Source organism: Colletes gigas, unplaced genomic scaffold (assembly GCF_013123115.1).
Source record: "Colletes gigas isolate AHSC1104 unplaced genomic scaffold, ASM1312311v1 Colletes_gigas_Sc00010, whole genome shotgun sequence".
Lineage (NCBI taxonomy): Eukaryota > Metazoa > Arthropoda > Insecta > Hymenoptera > Colletidae > Colletes > Colletes gigas.
This window is the reverse complement of record NW_025106639.1, coordinates 8,727,777-8,748,184: the sequence shown is the minus strand read 5'-3', so window position 1 is coordinate 8,748,184 and position 20,408 is coordinate 8,727,777. Positions and strand designations below refer to the sequence as shown.

Below are 20,408 nucleotides of genomic sequence, written 5' to 3'. Positions count from 1 at the left end.
TAATGTGTCCTTTTCTCCATTCGCGCGCGCGCGCGTGTTTGTATGTGTGTGTGTGTGTGTGTGTGTGTGTGTATACATGCGTATGTGTGTATAATACGTCTCGTTTAGCGAGAACGATGAGAATCCCACCGGTAGAAAATAAATAAAGGAACGCGCGTCGTCGAAGTATTGTACAATATTTATCGTGACCGATGCAGTGTTGGATCAGGAATTTCAGACTGGATCGAGAGAAAATGGGAAAAAACTTTGAACGTTTCCATCCATCACTATTCGATTCTTTCCCGGGAGAAGAAAAACAGGGGACTGGTATCGAAAATGGTGTGTTTTTCATTTCTATCTTTTTTCCACCTGGGGGGGAGGGGGGGATAAATGTTACATTTGCGTCTCGTTAGTCGTTTAATTAGACAATCATCATCATCATCATCATCATCATCATCATCATCATCATCGTCGTCAATTTACTATTTACGAAATGTCATAAGAAAAAGTAGTACTCTATAGTTGGTATTTCAATAATAATAATAGCGTAATAATAATAATCGTTATTATTATGTTTCATAATTTTGCCTGTGATTATCGTCTATTGGATAATTAATTAATTATTGTTTATCTTCATCTCATGATATAACCGCGACCTATATTGTGTTCCGTTAATATAAAAAAGAAAACAAAATCGTATAATATATATTTATATATAGCGTTGTATCATTCGCTTCTCGTTACAATAAATTGCTTCCGCTTCGCCGTTGCCTTTCTTTTTGTATTTATTCGGAAACAATCCGCGAACTTCCGAACGCTGCAAGATCTTTCCCTTCTCTCTCTCTCTCTCTCTCTCTCTCTCTCACACACACACACACACACACACACATTCACTCAGTCACTCTCTCTCTCTCTCTCCCTATGTTCAAATGCGTTTAAGAACCATTTTTACACTCGCAATTTGTTCCACGAACACGTTCAAGATAGAGAAATCCTTTTTCACTTAGCGAAGCATCCGCGATCCGTTCGTTCGCGAACGAACTTTCATCGCGATCATTCCTCTTTTTAATAATATTAATTAATTTAATAGAATCAATGGATAAAATAGATGATAGATCGCGATCGTCGGGAGTGGCACCGCCGACAGCGTTCGAACGTCCGCGCTTAAAGAGTTTACTACCACAAAAAAAAGGTATACCACTTTCAGATTTACAACACTGCCCTAAACACAGCCATACTAAGCCAAATACTTTTGGGTTTTTGTCGTTTACGATTAACTCTCCTTCCGTTAGGTAAAATCGTTTATTTAAATCTATAGTCTCAATTACCGTCCGTGCTTCGTCGTTTGTGACACTTTAAAGAGTTTCCCGGTCGATCCTCGCTTTTCTTTTTGTTCTAACGCTGTTAAAAAATTGCGCGTGTACACGAGATGCACCTACGACTCCATTCCATTCGTTTAGATCTATAGATCGATCAGATTAAACCGTTCGATTCTTAAATTCTCCTTTTTCCATCTTTGGAAACTCGAATCTACGCGAACCGGGGAAGAAAATGAAGATGCAAAGACCGGGGAGCGGAGAAGAATGAATGTACAAAAAAAGGAATGTTTTGATGTCGATGATTTTCGATAGATGGTCCATGCCGCAAATACGATTAAAAAACAAACTTAGAAAAACGCAATTACTGACTTTGATATTAATAATACTTGACGTAAAGTTACGTATTTCCGTGGGGGGGGGGAACTATACTGAGAATCGATTCTACGTAACACATCGGCGATCGTATATGTTCATCTTTACGTTAAAATTTCCCTTCCCTGCGTGAATAAAGTTTACTTTTGTTCTTTGAACGAATTCGAAGGGCATCGATGTACCAACGTATAACAACAATAATGATGATAATAATAATAACAGTTAAGCACACGTGTAGCACGTGTTACGGTGTACGATGTCGCGTGTATATGTTGTATATCCAGTCATAAGTGTGTTCAACGTACTAAATACATCACGGTAAAGTTTTCTTTTCCTTCCGAGCGGATAATTTCTTTCGGTTCGTTTTTTCATGTTCTCTTACAGAGTTCTCTCTCGTCGACGGGTAAACGTCGAATTGTTTTTACGCGCGAGGACTATTTTACACCGATATATTCGCATCTCGAGTGTAAAAATTCATCTTCGTTACGACTAAATCGGCTACGGTATTAATTACATAATGGGCTACATTGTACACCGTGTATATTTCAAAGAAAATTCACGACGATACGGACTCACGAACCATACCTTGCACACATCGTCATCATCATCCGTTTTTTTTATCAACTAATCATTTAAATAGGTATCGAAGAGAACAGTGGGATGAAAAATGACACTTACAATTTACTATGATACAGCACTGGCATAGTCACGTAGTGTCGGTAATTTACGTGTTACGTGTATCTGTTTTTGTTTGTTTGTTTGTTGTTGTTGTTATCTCTCTTTCTCTCTCTCTCTTTCGTGCACGACGGGTGTAGCCCATTCATAACGCGCGCGCGTATACGTGTGTGCGTGTGGAACTCTTTTTCGCTTTTTGTTTTCCCGAACATTACACTATACCTCTATACGTTTTCGATCTCTTGCAATAATAATAATAATAGTAATAATGATAATAATAATGATAATTAATAATAATCAGTAGTAATAATAATAATAATAATAATAATAATAATAATAAATTCATAAGAGACAGGGAAATTAATAATAATCGTTATTATTATCGTAATAATAGTATAGTATGTACAGAACGCTTTTCATACGGAGGTCCAGTTTCGGTTACGCTTCGTAGCTACATTTTGATTGAACTGTACATATCGGACCCCCGTGAATGAAAAGCTACTTTTTGCCTTTCAAAAAATTAACACGATTCATATAAATCCTCCCGTACTAGCAAATAGCAGCTTGTCGTGAATTTCTACTTTTTGGTTGCGACACCGTTAATCCGCGTTGTCTCGCCTGTCCTATCAAGAGAAGAGAATCGTCCTCATATGTGTTTTTTTTCTCTCTCTCTCTCTCTCGCTCTCTCGCTCTTTCTCTCTCTCCCTCTCATGAGGACGACTCGTATCCAGCATATTATCCGAGGATTAATTTCAGAATGATCCATAAAATTTAATGCTGCTAAGGTACAACCTTCGGGCAGCCATAGCGATTTCTTAATAACAAATTATCCTAAGTTAACATTACTTAACTTTTCCACTAAATTTTCTGTTCTCCCTTCCTTACATACAATGTCGTCGGTACTCTTTCGTTCTTTTATATCTTCCCATTTCATACACAGTCCTTATTTTTTTCATTTTGTTATATACTTTGCATCTCGTCACGATAATAATAATAGTGGTATATAATAACTGCATATAATCGCTACGCTAATAGTATTTGAACTATTAATTATTAATTAACGTTAAGTATACACAACACATTTGTACGATTTCACTCAGCCTGCACGAGCAGCAGCGGAGGGAAGGTGGTAAAGATGAAAAAGATCGTGTGTGTGAAAGGAGGGGAGGGTAGGGGGGCGAATGGTAAAGGGTTAGGGGTCATGATGTGTGTGTTTGTCTGTCTGTCATGCGTATGCGCGTGTTTTTATTATTTTTTTTTTCTTTCTTTAGGGTCGGGGGCGTATTAATAGTCTCTCTCTTGATTTACTGTGTAGTTTCGAATAATTTTCTCGCGTCGTTCCGCCGATCCTCGATCGGAAAAGGAGCCGAGGTTGAGGTAACGACTGTACAGAGTTAACGTAAGAAGTTCAAAGTGTCCATTGAGCCAGCTGTAGTTATCTTTTTTTTCGCGGAGCATTTCTAAAACAGCACCACATCACGCTGTATCGCTCCTGCACCTTAACTCGGAGATAGAAATATGGAACACGCGTCGTCCGGATTAATTTGATCGCACCATCGTCGGGTACATCTTAACTCATCGTCGTGGTTCGACATCAGCGGCACCTCCACGTGCCGGTGTACCGGACGTAAGTAGTTGTACCTGATCTCCACGAAGCTAGGAACGCAGAACGGATGGAGGTTACGCTCTCTGCCTCATGACAGAGAGCTGGAACAGCGGACCGTCCTTTTAAACGGTTGACGCACGATGCGAGACCATCGTCGCCCGTCCATTAACGTAGTCACTCGTATCGACCGACTTCACTAACAGTCACTACAATCCTTCGACAAATTTCGAGAGTTGGTCTTGTGGCGTCATAGGCGTCACTTCACTGGAGTCTGTGCCACTAGTAGGCGGCGGAGCCGGGGATGGGTGATGAGGCATGGTCCCCGGATGACCTGTCGGCGTGCCCGTGCCGCCGTTCAACTGTGAGAGCATCATTTCGCTTGGACCGCCGAGTTCGTGAGCCGGCGAATGCGTCGGCGTACCGTGAGGTGGATGATGATGAGGTGATGGTACCGGCCCTGATCTAGGCGAAGGAACTGGTTGATTACGCGGGGATGGAACCGGTCGCGGAGAAGGATTTGGTTGAGGAGATCGAATAGGTGGCGGAGATCGAACGGACTGCATGAGCTGTTGCTGTACAGAGATCCCTGGAGGTCCCATCACACCTTGCGGAGAAGGTATCGGAGGTGGAGTTGGTTTTAAACCGGGTTGACCGTAGCCTTGTTCACTAAAGCCACTGTAACCTGAGGAAGAATACGCGGAATCGTGGCAAACGTTAGACCACGAACCAAGCGGCTCGACGAATCTCATTTTGTCGGGAATCAAATGACTCTTACCGAGAAGGGACGGCCTTATTGGTCGCTGTTGACCGTAAGGAGGCGCCGGTGGTTGTGTGAACGGTTGCTGCTGTTGTTGTTGTTGCTGCTGCTGTTGTTGTTGAGCCTGCTGCTGCTGTCTCTGCTGCATCACCAGCATTTGCTGTTTGTACCACTGCGGTTGCTGCTGAACAGGCTGCTGCTGCTGCTGCTGCTGTTGTTGCTGCTGCTGCTGCTGCTGCTGTTGATTCAGCATCGCTTGTATCTGCATTCTACCTTGCTGCTGCTGCTGCTGCTGCTGGTGTTGTTGCTGCTGTTGCTGCTGCTGCTGCTGGTGTTGTTGTTGCTGCTGCTGCTGCTGCTGTTGAGACATCATATGCTGCAAACCAGGTTGTTGTTGCGGCTGATTAGGACCCAAAGGTCCCCCAACTCCACCGCCGTACTGACCACTTTGTTGCTGAAGGGCAAGCGCCTTTTTATTTAAAAAATCATATGATAATAGAAATCGTCAAAACCGAGAGTGAGAACAGTAAATAACAGTACAATAAAATGTACATGTGATAATCGTCATCATCATACCCGTTGCTTGATGAAAGCGGCCATTATCGGTGGATTACTTTTGAGTATTTGAAGTATTTGGTTTTGTTGCTCGGGAGTATGGGGATTCTTAAGAGTCTGCATAAGTTGCTGCAGTACATGCTTGTGCATGTTATTTTGAGCCTGCGGCCCAACCTGACTAACCGGACCACCGATAACGCCTGGTTGTCTCGGCATTTGTCCTCCCATTCCCATTCCCGGTTGTCCCTGGTGTTGCTGTTGCTGCTGCATTAATTGCTGCGGAGTCTGTTGCCTTAAACCAGGATTCTGTTGCATCACCGCGCTCGTTTGATACCTGCTACACATGAAAACATTGGTTCTAACACGTATGCACATTCGTCAAACTCTTTCGACGTATTTTCATTTTTCCAAACGAAATAATACCTTGGCGTCCACTGGTCCATTGGAATGAGATGAGTACCACTGGGATTCGCCATTTGGACGGGCATCGGCCGTTGCATTTGCGGTGGAGGCATCACTCCACCTGTTTGTCCTCCCACGCCAACTCCAACACCGACACCACCCCCTGGCGTTACTTTGCCATAACCTACGTGCGGCGCCTGTTGTCTTGCAGCTTCTTCCTGTACCTGTTTAACAACCTGGAGAACATGCGCAGGTGGTGTTTGCGTGCCAGGTTTCAGCCCTATTCCAGGTTGATGCGGCGAAGGTAAATTAGTGGGGCTAACTCCTGGTTTCATAGCAACACCAGTTGGCATAGTAACATTCGAGGTTTGCTGTCCAGTTTGCATTGCTCCTACAGGACCCGTTGTTGGTCGGGTATTCATCACAGCCATTCTTCTTCTGCAATGAAAAAATAACACATCGGTTGAAAATCTTATCTTAGATATTTCATCCGGTTTAATTTTCCTAGCGTTATTATCCATCTTCTTACCTCAACAATTGCGCTTGCTGTAACCGTTGTTGAAGCTGTTGTTGCTTCAACTTGTGTTTGATGTTCGAGCAGAACGGGACTAGACATTTAGTCTCCTGGCAGTGTTTAGCGTGGTAACAGCATAGCGCTATCAATTGTTTACATATTGGACAGCCACCATTCGTCTTTCGTTTGCAAACCTTAGTATGCGTCACTACTCTCTTCATCTTCTGACAACTGGGTAGGCGACAGTTAGCATCTCTGCACTGGCACGCGTGTACCAACGATTGAATACATCTTTGTATCGACAGTTTACGAGCCTCCTATTGAAAAATACAGAAAAAAACACTCATTGCATACGTTCGATAAGATGCTGCTAATGGAACACTTGTTGTGGAACCTAACCCAAACCTAATCTAATAATTAAAAATATTTTACCTGTGGATTTGCTTGCTTTGCATCGGCCGGCGATGAACCATCATCTAAATCTAAACCAAGTTTCTCCATATGATGAGGATGACCATCTTTCTCTTTACAACTTATACACAGGTCAAAGTCCTGTTCGGATAAACGACACCATTAAATCCATTGATAGAAGAAACGAAATATATTCATAAAAATAGTTACTTTGATACTCACATCACAAACCGTACAGTGATATCTTGTTTCTACATGACTCTTACAGTTATTACAAGTATAGACAAATTTATCTTGGCCTTGGTTGTGCAACTCGTACAACATGGACATAGAACTAAATTTCGCACGTCTTAAAGAAGAGAATTCGTAATGTCTTTCTCTAGCCATTGTAAGGAAAGCATCACGACCATCCATAAGGTCACAATTGATAACTGGATCAGGATCCTGAATGGGCTGAAATAACATTGTCGTTGAATGCAAGTATTCGACGATATTATTTCGTGCATAAAATACAGTAGTGCCCACGTAAGTGTCCGCGCTCGAGACTGGCCATGGTCACTTAAATGGGCACTGCTGTAAATAGTAAATAAAAAAAAGAAAGTTCTGTACACTTACTGCTAAACTGGCTGCACTTTGAGCACTATGCAACCTGATAACGAAAAACACTTCCTTATGTTTCTCCATGGTCGCAAAAATTTTCGCCGAGAGGTCATTTCCTGTTTGAGGAGTATTAGATTTTTTACTGTTTTTTCTTTGATTCGCTTTGGATTTGTTAGACTTTTTAGCCTTCTTCTGTCCCTTCTTTTTTCCATCCGGACCAGTTTCGGAATCTTCCGACAACGAGAAAATCTGAAACGTAATATAATATATGCTATGATCAGTATCTTCACGACATTGGAAATTGTATTTTTCATCTTAAATAATTTATTAATAAATCTACATACCGCATTGGCGGCGGCGGCTTCGGCAGCTTCAGCTTGTTTACGTTTCTCTTCCTCCTCTTGATCTAATTCCTTGATACTTTCTTCTAAAACATTCGGCCAAAAATCACCTTCAAAATACGGTAAATCGGCAGCTGACGACAATTTGTCTTCCATTGCTTGTTTCAAAATATCCTAGAATTAATAAACAATACACATTTACTTTACTATTCGATAAATTTTCTTCTCAATTGTTGTCTACCGATCCTATGTTCAAATTTACAAATTCAATAAGAACATTAGCTTTCTGAGACATTACTTTTAGTCTTCTCTGACACCCGAGATTAACAGTCAAATCTTAGGTAACACTTGAGACTGTATTTATTATATTAAATTAATATTTTATGATACTAACTTTGTAATCAAGTACGATCCTCTCGACCATGCCTTTATCTAACATTTTCTTGTACCATTCCTGTAATCTCTTAGGCTTTGGAATCTTTTGTTCTTGGGGGTGGCAGTGAAAAATATAATCATCTCCTTCAGAAGGTGGACAAGCCCAGATATGAGCCATGGTGTAACTATAAAACCAAATGTTCCAGATAAATGTTTTTCAACATCGATAATTACCTCGTGAAACATACATGGTGGATCACTTCGAGCTTACCCGAGTTGCTTCGCGTAATCCAAGTATCCAAGAAGTATTTCATGATAGACTGCTGTTCGGAACTGTCTAGGCCGGAAAAAGTGTACGGAATCCAAGTACGCGATATAGACTCTTCTGGTGTTAGGTGGTGTACATTCACTGCCATACTCTTGCACATGCATGCCGAAAAAACACACATCGGTGCCGTCAACCTCTTCAAATGCAAACAGTGCTTTCGCTCTGTACGGAAATTCCCCAGGCATATCACCGTTTTCTACAAATCTACTTCTCATTCCAGGCTTCACCTCGACCACTTTATCGCTCGACGCCACGACTCTAATCGCCACTTCACCAGCACCAGCTTCCTTCTTCTTCAAGAAGTTGTTTACTCTCGTTTCGATATAGGTGCCCAATTTTGTAACTGGTAAACGTTTAGCATTAAATTTATTCTCCTTGCGTTTCTGTCCTTTCTTTTTTAAACAATTATCACAAGTAAACCTGGAGAAACAATAACAAATCAGTATTTAATGTGATATTTTTACTTCCCCTAGCGGTGAGAAATATTATTACTTACCCTAGCGGCCAGATTGATTCCATGTGAAGCACGCAGATTTGATGCACTTTCCTACCGCAATCTGTACACACAACAAAAGGCTCCAATTCCAAATGATCGTTCTTCATTTCCTGGAACTGTTCCTTTTTAATGGCACTGCAATAAAAAAGGATATTTCGTATTCGATGTAGTCGATGGAGGATAGTTTAATGAGAGATTTCTATCGTTTCGAAACTTACGTCTGAGGTTGCGTTGGATCGTCTCCTAACGTCACAGTGTCACCAGGAATGTCGTTGAAACATTTCTGACAGAAGGTGTATCTGTCGGAAACAAGACCATATGCCTTTAGACTATTCGTTCCAATAGTATTTAGATCCAAATTTCAATTGGTCAATGTCATGCGTGCATCATACGGAGATCAATATTTTATTTCCACGCCCCAACAGATGTTTCCAAATGTCGAATATCCAATTTTATATATATACATACATATATATGTACATGTATGTATGTATATATATATACACATATTTATTTATTTATTTATTTATTTATATATATGTTTGGATCCGTTTCATTTTGTATTCCAAAAATTGTAGAGAGTCGTCATATTTTTTGTCATTTATTGTAGATACAATTTGTTTTAGGTTTATTATTACGCCAGGTATCCAATTTCGATCGTCCAATTTCCAAGTATCAATTTTCGTGGCATGAAGTAGTAGAGTCGGAAAGAAGCAAGGGGCGCGGGCAACACAAGAAGCAAGCAGCAAACAAGGATTTTGTGTGTGCGTGCGCAACCCATGGGTAGAGCGAAGGTAACATACAAAGAAGAGAAGAGTGCCATTGTTAGACACAATATATTATATACATAAATTACTTAATTACATATACCCAAGGGTTACAACCGTATCTCTTCTAAACTATCCACAGTAGAAAATATATTTGGTAAAAACATTTGGCTCCTAAACATTACTATGCACGAAACTATATATCCCTTAAGTATATGCGTAATAAAATTTTAATTTCATGTGTGCGATCTTCACATCGGTAAACATACTGTAATTACAAAATATATATATATATATATATATATATATATATACGTAATAAAGAAAGAAACGTGTAGGTCAGGGGACTGGCCTGTAACGACTGATATCACCGAAACAGGTTAATTAGCCTGCCAATTTAATTTAGCGTACTCGGTCGTAGAACATTTCCCTTTCACAAAAATGCACTATAGTATAGTCGAATACGCCGCCTATTGGACAATTTGACTTTCTCAAATTGAATGGAATATATCTAACGTCGATATTCTTTGCGGAGAACCGGGGGCAAGAGAAATCATTAACGGAGATATCTAATTGTCTAGATAGAGAAGTTGCTAAAGGACAAAATGAAGATAAAATAAAACCTTCTAATGTGTTCCCATCATGCAGACTATTTCTTTGTCGGTTAATGAGTAAATCCTCTCGTTACACATAATTATTCGTCTAAGATTCGTTAATATACTGACCTATTCTGATAGGAGTAGTACTTCGCGTCTCTCGGTATCGTACAGAGCTGTTTCCCGTAACAGCACAAAACTTGCGGATTGAACGTGTATTTCCTTCCGCAACAATATCCTAGAGCCTGCATTACAGGATCTATCTCTTGTTCGAAAACTTCCGAAAGCTAAAACCAAGAGAAATATTCGTGACTTCGTTGCACAAGACATTAAAACTGCACAGTAAATTGGAAACTCCAAAGATCAACGTTACCTTTGTGCAGTATCTGTAAACACGCGAGGTTTTACGGTTGTAAAGCCACGCGTTGTCAAACATCATCCACACATCGTCGACATATTCCCATGGATCACTGTACTGTCCCGTATCCAATTTTCTTTTGATCGTCGAAAGATCCATCGGTTTTTTAACAATGTCAAAGTAGTCTGGGATCCCTAATGCTTGGGGATCGACCGGTTGTCTAAACGGTATAGAATCCGGATCCTGACGGTACAGTTTTTCCAACGTTGGCATCAGTGCTTGACGCAACTCGTCGGGTTTAAACAGACACAACCGTTTCTTGTCCGTCGATGTTCCGCTCGACTGTATCGGCTCAGGAACTAATGGTTTGATGTCCGGCGTCGTGTCCTGACTGGACATCGGCGTCACTGGCTCCTCCTTGATACCGGAAGATTCTTCCTTCGCGATACCCTCCCCAGATCCTTCTTCCATTGCTTCCGTTTTGATTTCAGTTTTAATAGACATGTCGTTGTTCACACTTTTACCACCATCCATTCTATGATTCTCGGAACCATCCTCTTGTTTGATTTCCATTTTCATACTCTCCTCTTTGATAGAATCCAGTTTCCCTTTATTGTTATTCATCGGTGGACTAGGAGAATTATCACGATCCAGAGCAGCCGTAATGGCGGCCATTTGCGAAGACATAGACGAAGCTCTCGGCGCATTTAATGCAGCCCTCTCCTGAGACGTCATCCCTTTTCCAAGGCTTGCGAGACCGGCGGGGGATGGTGTGGTGCCAGGATGAGGTGGTGTTTGGTTGGCGGAAGAAACTGTTTGATTTGGAGTCATCAACGAAGGAACTAGCGGTGTATTAGGTGTGGAAGTTGTAGATTGAGGTCCGTTTGTTGTCACCGGACCGGGACTAGGCCCGCTAGACGCAGGAGGTGGTATAGTTTGAGGCGTTGACGTGCTGATACCGCTATCATTGGACGTTGAAACGGATGGTAGAGGCCGATTGTTGTTGAATTGCTGATTTTGTTGTTGATTACTTTGTTGCTGCATATTGTTGAACGGTGATGGTGCTTGAGGCATTGATGTTGCCGTGGAGCTTTGATTAGAAGTGCTTGTCGGTTGTTGTGGCTGTGACTGATTTTGCTGTTGCTGTGGTTGTGGTGGCTGCTGCTGCTGCTGCTGTTGCTGTTGCTGCTGCTGCTGCTGCTGCTGTTGTTGTTGATGTTTATGCGCGATTGCTGCTTGAGCTTGTGCCATTCTAACTTTCATTAGGTCGGGAAATTGATGTTGACTTTGTACAGGAGAACTGTTAGGTAAACCGGAAGTGCCATTCGAGGTTGGAAATTGACTAGTTGTTGCGGATGTGGTAGTAGTTGTTAAATTTGCTTGTGACATTTGTGGCTGTCCGAAAGGGCTGAGACCAGGATTTGGAACGACGTTAGGGTTAGAAGATGTTTGTCCGTTTGGACTAGGACCCGGTGGACCAACTAAAATTCCTTGTTGCTGCTGCTGCTGCTGCTGTTGTTGTTGCTGCTGCTGCTGCTGTTGCATTTGTTGCTGAACCTGGACTTTGGTTTGGGCCTGACCCTGCACCTGTTGTTGCTGTTGTTGGGCTTGTTGTTGAGAAAATTGCATTCTATTGTGCGGAATGCCCATCGTAGGTAAAGTTCCAAGTTGAGCCATGCCCGGTGAATGGCTACGCAAACTAGGAGTAACCGTTCCAACTGGTCGCGATGGCGGAACAGTCCCGACACCAGGTGGAGCACACGGCCTCAAACCCGGACCAGCTGTTCCGGACGAACCAGGTTGAGGTTGTTGCTGTTGCTGTTGCGCCTGTAACTGTTGCTGTTCTTTCCGCTTCTGACGCTTTTCCTCCAATTCTTTTTGAATCTTATATATCTTTTCAGCAAGTAAGTGGTAATACTCTGATCTGGAATTAGCCATCTCGTACATATCACCCTCGACTTTTCTCGCGTACGCAACCAAATTATGCATCCTTTTATCAAGCATGGCATTTGGATCGGGAGTTGGAAATATTGCTTGAACCAATTTATGAACAAGATGATTTCTAAGATCTGGAGTTACGGATTGATGCCACTCCTTCGTTCCTGGCATCGGCGTTGCTGTTACTTGACTTTGCTGAGCCCCAACCGGAAGTTGAGGGCTAGCTAGCCTATTTTCAGCCGCAACGTTCAGCTGCCCTGAATCGTTTAAACCAAACAATTGATGCACGTTAACCGATTGCTGTATATTTACAGCAGCCGCTGCCGCAGCGGGCGTAACTCCGCTAGTGGACGCGGCCTGATTACCAGCTACACCGACAGTATTAGAATCAGAACTTAAAGGAAGAGATACATTTGGTGCAACTACTTGCTGCCCGGCACCAACCACAGATTGACCCGAAGCAGCTTGAGTTTGAGGTTGAGCTAGCCTGACGTTTCCCATTGTCCCGGTTGCTCCTTGCATACCTGGTGCTGGTATTCTTCTAGTAACACACTGACCAGGCCCTAAACCAGGCGTTGTCGTAGGGCATTGAATACCCAAAGCATCATATGCTCTTCTCATCTCTGTTGCACTCGGATTTGGTTGACTATTTGGTTGCGACGTAGATGCCGCAGCAGCGTTTGTAGTTTTATTCTTATTAGCTTGTTTCAAGGGTAAGCACACAGGACAGTCGTTGCGGTTACAATGTTTCCAATGACTAATAATTTGTCTCGATGAACTACAGTGTGGCACTGTACAATTTTTCCCTGCTTGACAAGCAGTCATATGATTCAACACGTTCTTCATTGTTTTACAATCTGGCAATGTACATTGCCAAACGTCGCCGTTAGCTTGGCTTTCCCGACGTTGACACTTATGCGCATGAAGCAAAAGAACTAATTGTTGTTGAATAAGTTTACGTTTTTCCGGATCGGCGGTGGATTTTGTAGCACCTGGCAATACAAAAATCTTATACAACCGAATTCATTTTTCATAGCGGTTTTATCAAAACATAAAAATTAATATTTACCAGCTGGAGCACCGGTACCAGATATTTGGCCCTGAGTAGCTTGTTGTGGACCAGATTGCCCTCCTGTTGGTGCACCGGATTGAGATTGAGCTGGACTTGGAGCAGGAGGTTGAGCTTGTTGCGCCATACCACCTTCCGGACCACCCACGACAGTAGCAGAACCGATGGGTCCTGTAGTTCCAAATCTACCAGCTTGCATGGCAGTCATGTTTGTCCCTACTCCTTTTTGTTGCGGCGCGACAACTCCAACAGGACTATTAGTACACACGGTAACACCAGGTCCTGGTCCACTACCTGGAGATGCTGTCCGAGAATTAGATATTTTTTTTAACGTGGTTTTAAAATGAGTTAGTAGCATGTACAGTTAATATTATTACCGTAACTATAGGGACTGGATGCACCGATTTGTCCCATATTTGGCATATTTGCCATGTTCGGAGGAGCCTGCATTCGCGGCCCTCCTTGCCCAGGACCGATACCAACTTGATGTACTTGTTGATGCGGACTTTGACCTCTTGCTGCGGCACTAACCATATGTGCTTGTTGTTGTTGCATTGCTACAGCTCTGGTGTTCATTATTCCAGGCCCGTTCTGCATTTGAGCAACGCTATGCGGGCCGCTAGGATGATGAATTCCTTGAGTATTAGAGCTCATCATGGTTACCTGGAATACCAAAATCCCAGATTGAATATTTCATATTTTTATACAGGACACACGTATGAATAAAACTTACAGTATTTAAAGACTGTTTATTTAAACTGTTGGTCACAATTAAACTTCCACCTGCCATTCCACCCATATTATTATTTCCACTAGCTGTGCTGGTCATAACTAGGCCAGAATTCATTCCACCTGACATTGACATGGTAGGATTACTTCCTGCCATGCTCATCGACGATTGAAGGCCTCCCATAGAATTTGCAATAGACATTTGATTGTTTGCCAAAGAGCTGGCTATGCTACTTGGTAAATTTCCCAGACTCACAACCATTTGTGGATCAACTACTTTAGAGACAGAAACATTCGGCGGAGATTGCATGTTTGGACTTTTGTTCCCCAAGGTTCCGGCAGCCATTACCAAAGAGTTAGCAACCAAATTCTTGTTACCCTGTTTCAAAAGACACTAAGGTCAAATGACACGAAATATGATTGTCTCCATAAAATATATATACATATACATATAACATTTTTTACTACGAACTTGTTGTTGTATTAGATGATGCGAAAGTTGTTGTTGTTGTTGCTGTACATGCTGTCGAAGTTCCGAGTCAAGGGCACCATTTTGCTGCCCTGGACCTGGGCCTGTTGCTGGCGGTTTAGCACTCTCGGTTGCGGAACCCCAAGACCCCGATGATAATAGATCGTCGGGTAGATCATTTTCAAGATCAAACATATCTGTGTTTGTTATGTAATCTGAGAATAGACATTTACATTAGTAATAGCTTGCTAATATCCGCAGTGCTGTAAAAAAAATACTGGTTACTACAAAAGTAAAATTTTGAAATGTATAATAATCATAGGAATACTTTGATAGTAAGCATGTTACAATGTTAAATTAAACTCTTGTCAAATTATGGAACTTATAAGCAGGTTTGATATTACAAAGAAAGAAAAATTACTTTTCTAGATAACCAGTTTGAAAAATTGAGATCAGATTATGATATTAGATGTAACATGTACCATAGAAACCAAAAAACCATTAGTAACATTATAAAGATAAGATTCAGCACCGTCACCATAGCTTTTATCCAATGTTTCAATAGTAGGATCTTCGTACTACCGTGTAACATTTGATGTGTGTTGTATAATATACCTGCATGTAAGTATACATGCACGTATATGCACACATGCACACACTTTGTAACACTTATATACATATCATGTTTTAAATTACAGATAACTTGTATTTATTCAAATTAGATTAACCTAGAGTATTGAAATATATATTTGTTGCGCGAATGTATCTTTTAACTTACTTGATTATCCGTGATTGACCATACATCAACGGAGAAAAAACGGGTCAAATGCAAATATACAAAAAAAAAAAAAAAAATAAATAAAAAAATAAATAAAAAAATAAAAAAGAAAGAAATTAAAATAATGAAAAGATACTACAACAAACTACATGTAAATATAAACAAACAAATACATATATAAATAAGACATGAGACATACACTGCATGAGCATAACTTAAAGGAGATCATACTACAGTGGAGTAAAAATTTATTCGCAATAACGCCGTGCTGAACTACAAAAGCAGCAAAGCTACTGATGGCAAACTTTAGAGTAGACAGTCATGCGAAGAAATCATAGTCACTCTAAAGAGTATTTACAATTGTTTGCAAATGGAATAATCTTTAATGCTGTAACATTGAAAAAAAAAAAGCAAAATAAAGTTTCTGAAACTCGTACAAAGTAATGTAAGTCATTTTATTGTTTTATTTAAATTTTGGTACCAATTACCTGTATAGTGTAAAAATGTATCAATATAAAAGACCACATTTACCCACCTAGGAACCTAGTATAACTTTAGCTCAATAAATATGAATGCTTTTTATTTTATTCTTGGTAATATATATCATATATATATATATTATTCGACATATTTCCCTCCTAGTGTAAAAATTTAGAGCTCTGTGCATGTGTGTCGCATGTCCATATTACATTCATTATCTCTAAATGCATTTAAAACTGACAGCATATGTATTTAAATTTCTATATCGTGTGTCAAACCAAAATATCCCTTTATACATGTAACTTCTCCTATATTATAAAGAGTGATCCAATTTTTCTCCAGTATCTTATAAAAGAAATCAATCTGACTGTAGTATTAAGCATATCTGCTATATAAATTCGTAATTATGCTCTATTACACAGGTAATCAATCAATGTAATCCTCTCTTTTATTTAAACTTTTTTAAATAATAATAATAAACTAACTTTATCGAACCATAGTGACAATATGCTAAAACTATACACACTTTTTTTTTTTGAATACAAAAATTTATGAAATTTCTAACTGGTAAATCATGACATAAACTGGAAGTAATCGAATGAGTTTATAATTTTATGGTATTAATAAATGAGATGAATGGACAGACAAACAAATTCTGTAGTGCTGGACTTAATATTTTTGAACTTTTTGCTGGGTTTTGTAATAATATTTACTTCTTTTCTGGACGGTATGGTTGTTCCAATGTGGCTGCAGCTGATGCTGTGGCAGATGTAGCTGTTGTGGCGGGCCCTGCATTTGTTGCATGTTACCACTGCCACCTCCCCCATAGGTTGTATAAGTATGGTGCATCATTAGAGGCGCCATACCCACTACATATATCACAGTTTATATTTCAGACTGTGGAAAATTGCCTATGCTCTGGATTGCAGCTTTTAAGCAGCAGAAACAGCCTAAATTTTTGTTGAAAATAATTCCAATACTTATAACTGAACTAATAGCAATAGAATCGCAAGTAACAAAGACTATGTCTGCTACTTACTTCGCGTAAACCTGACTAAATTTTGCAATTTATACATCAAATATTTAAGTGACACGGCCGTTCTTAATTCAATACGGGATTATATGAAATATTATTGAGTTCAGAAACTGTTAAGGTGATAAGATAGCATTTAAAGAAAATAAGAATAAGGAGATGGTTAAGGTATTTAATTATGCCAGCAAATTATCTTTTTAATCATTATTTAAATTTACATGCATCTGCCATGCACTACAAAAGTAAAATAAGAACTAAGTCTAAAAGACAACTAAAAAAAAAAAAACTTACAACATACTATTATTTCTTAGCATTAAACTGAAACGAGAGAAAGAATGTGCAACAAGACAGAAGTTGTAGATTGTTTAGATACAAATAATTATGTTCGAAACATGGAGTATTCCTGTAACCTCTGAGCAAAATTTATACACAATATGCAAATGTACTTGTCATTGAACATAAAACAACTTCGATGTGTGCATTCCTTCAGAATTATAGAGCAAGAAAATATAATTAATATTCAAACTGTAATTGATTAACACTAAATCTGTAATTAACTATGTCCATAAATTTCTATCATTCACTTACATCAATGATAACACTGTCATAACGCGGTACCAATGATTCTCACACGTAATTTTTTGTTTTTGTAAAATAAACTTTACTACAGATTTGATAAATGTAAAAAAATATTAAAAAACGACTTCGGACGAATTATTGTACCGGTAGAAACACGATGCACAATTCGTAATATGTATAGTGTACTTTTCACGACGGCATTTCTTGAACAGTTTAGGTTAGTTTACAAACAGTTAACTAACAACCATGAATGATTTCGATCGTTACAAACATCAATAAAGTAAGAAAAGCTAACTTTTGACGGTCTCGAAATAGTCCGAGTACAGGAGCCTGTCAAAGAGTGACACTCGTAACATAAAATTAAACAATCATCTACAACCACAACGCTTTCTTGCGAGATATCAAGTAATACAAAGTAACTGTGGAAAAGAGAATAGAATCTGAAAATATCATCGTTCGCACGAAGGACAATCATCACATCTATAGAAACAAAATACAATGACGAGTTTAAAAGTAAAAACTCGAAGCATCGACGAGAATTAGGTAGGTAATTTTGCTCAAAGGTTGAATCCATCAACAGACTGACAGTATACCTTCGAAATCTAATCGACGGACATATATTTCTCAATGAAACGAGAAAGATGCGTGCAGCAACATCGCATATAACCAGAAGAACGCTTATGTGTCACTTCGTGCGACTAATTTATCCCTGAAAGGTTAGTCGCGCGATGCGACTTGGACTAATTCACCAGTTTCTTAACAGAAGAATTAAACGTGAAAACTTACCCGCGGAGTCCGAAGTCCCTTGAAAAGGATCTCCAAGCTTCGGCCGCTTGTTCGGCGGGCCGTCCACCAGGTGGTCGGCCATGGTTTCTTTTCAGGGTTAATTATTTCTTCTTTCAGGCTGTTTACTCTCGGTAGGAAGTAAGCAGCGGCAGCGGCGGCGGCGGCGGCAGCGAGTCGTCGAGTCGACCGCACGCACGCACGCACGCAGGCAGGCAGGCAGGCAGCAGGCAGACAGGCAGCACGCACGTATACACGGGTAACACACACTGGCGAGCGAAACGCTGCACTACGCCAATAGAAGACCGCTGTTGCTGATGCTGGTCACTGTTGCTACTTCTTCCTCCTCGTCGTTGAAGCCGTGAAAATTCACCAAGCTTTTAGCGTATTCGCAGGCATGACAATAACAATGAGAACCGCGGCGCATAGAGCGTCCCCGAGCACGCTTCGTTACACGATCAACCATTGGGCATCGTCGGGGGGTACGTCGAACCCCGCGCTAAAGCCCACACACGCACACACAGTAAATTTTGTCGACAGGCGCACGGACCACTCGCGCGAGGCACGGGACAGACCGAGAAGTTACCAGGACTATCGAGTATTACTAATCGCGAGGATCACTACGGTGATATTAAATGCACACACTACTGAACAAGGTGGTCCTCGCGTTTAATTCGTTTAGTAGTCGGTCGCACACGACTCTCGTCAAACACTCGAGTGTGGCGGACTGGCTGCGCGCACGGCGCTATCTCGCAGCAACGATATCGCTCTCAAGGCCCGCTGGCACCATCTTCCTCTCCTCTTCTCTCGCCTTGGCACACTGCGACACGGGGCGCGCGAACGATCACTGCGGACGCGGCTCGCTTTCCCCGCACATTCGAGGCAATCACAGACGCCAGGAGGCGAGGACGATGAAATGAATCGGCTCCGGGGCGGCCACCGCGCGCCACAGAAATTCGCTCGAGAAAAGCGATCGCGAGAGTTCCGCACTGCACGAGTATCGGCTAACGTAAAATGGCGGCTGCTGTTGACGAGAAGTTTTTCTACGCTTGTCAGAAAATGTCCGACTGGCTCCGTATGGTTACCGTGACGTTAGACCGGCCGCCTGATTGGTTCGACCGTTCACGTGACCTACCGTTTAACCGTGATTGGTCGAATTGCTGCGAGGCCACGAACGCCGTGATTACGTTCACGCCGCCGGTCCAACAGCTACGAGAATTTCGTTTATTCCTCTGCCGCCATTTGATGATGCCCGGTCTCGCACGGTGGTTGTATGACGCTTTTTAAATCGGACTCGTTATTATTAGTTTCACAACACTTTTACATCAAAGTTTAACGACTTGAATTATCTACGAGATATTTTTATAATAACCAGTCACGATACTGTCTACAATGGTGATTTTCATAACCTGCGAAATACGCTAAATATCCTAGTTTTATTTGTTTCTTATAACGTAAAATACTGGAATAGTGATTCACGCGATCTATCTCTTTCCATTTCAAAAATGGATTTTTATATAACATCTTATTCTATACACATCTTATAAATCTTTACTTTACGTTTATGTATTATACTTATAGAGCTCTTAATAGTTTTTACAGAAGCATTAGAAGTCGTTTGACAAAAGGAAAAGCAAATTATGGTAACATTATTATAAAAGTCAAATTTTTTATAATTTATTTACATTGTATTATAAAATTATATATATCAAATATGATCGTTAAGATGTCCGCCATTATTATGTAATCCTATTGAAATAGTATAAAAATTATAAAAATTATATAAAGTATTTTTGACAGTTTTATTATTATTATTAATATTAATTACATTTAAGGAATTTTATATACAAAATCACGTTTGATAAATAAATTCGTGGTAAATTAAAAATTAGTACTTTTGCTTAAATTTAATGCCCCTTAGAATTAATCCATTAGTCCATTACACTATGTTACCGTATAGTAATAAAAATTTATTAAAGATGTTAATGATCGCAGGTAAACGAAATAATGTTACCAAAATGGCTTACGTTTGATATTATTTAAGGCAGACTGTAATCACTTTACTCTCTTGGTATGCTTCCGTACTATTTCGCTAACTA

At 40.4% G+C, this 20,408-nt stretch overlaps 1 protein-coding gene across 7 annotated transcripts; it reads right to left on the bottom strand.

Moving 5' to 3' along the window:
* Positions 1-304: 304 nt before the first annotated feature.
* On the bottom strand, positions 305-19,306 carry LOC122397893 (CREB-binding protein). Of its 7 annotated transcripts, XM_043397365.1 has the most exons (21): positions 18,313-19,306; positions 16,628-16,783; positions 14,660-14,871; positions 14,192-14,581; positions 13,836-14,121; positions 13,459-13,761; positions 10,467-13,381; positions 10,223-10,380; positions 8,949-9,059; positions 8,731-8,865; positions 8,178-8,654; positions 7,926-8,091; positions 7,535-7,705; positions 7,206-7,439; positions 6,813-7,043; positions 6,612-6,731; positions 6,195-6,496; positions 5,687-6,103; positions 5,285-5,600; positions 4,727-5,177; positions 305-4,633 (listed from the first exon to the last, which is right to left on the bottom strand). In XM_043397365.1, the coding sequence occupies exons 1-21, from the start codon at positions 18,392-18,394 to the stop codon at positions 4,158-4,160; spliced, it is 8,109 nt and encodes a 2,702-aa protein (XP_043253300.1). In that variant the 5' UTR covers positions 18,395-19,306; the 3' UTR covers positions 305-4,157. The 7 variants fall into 7 exon arrangements, with proteins under 7 accessions (XP_043253300.1, XP_043253294.1, XP_043253297.1 ...); XM_043397359.1 differs by having other exon boundaries at positions 305-5,177; XM_043397362.1 differs by having other exon boundaries at positions 305-5,162.
* Between the last annotated feature and the right edge of the window lie 1,102 nt (positions 19,307-20,408).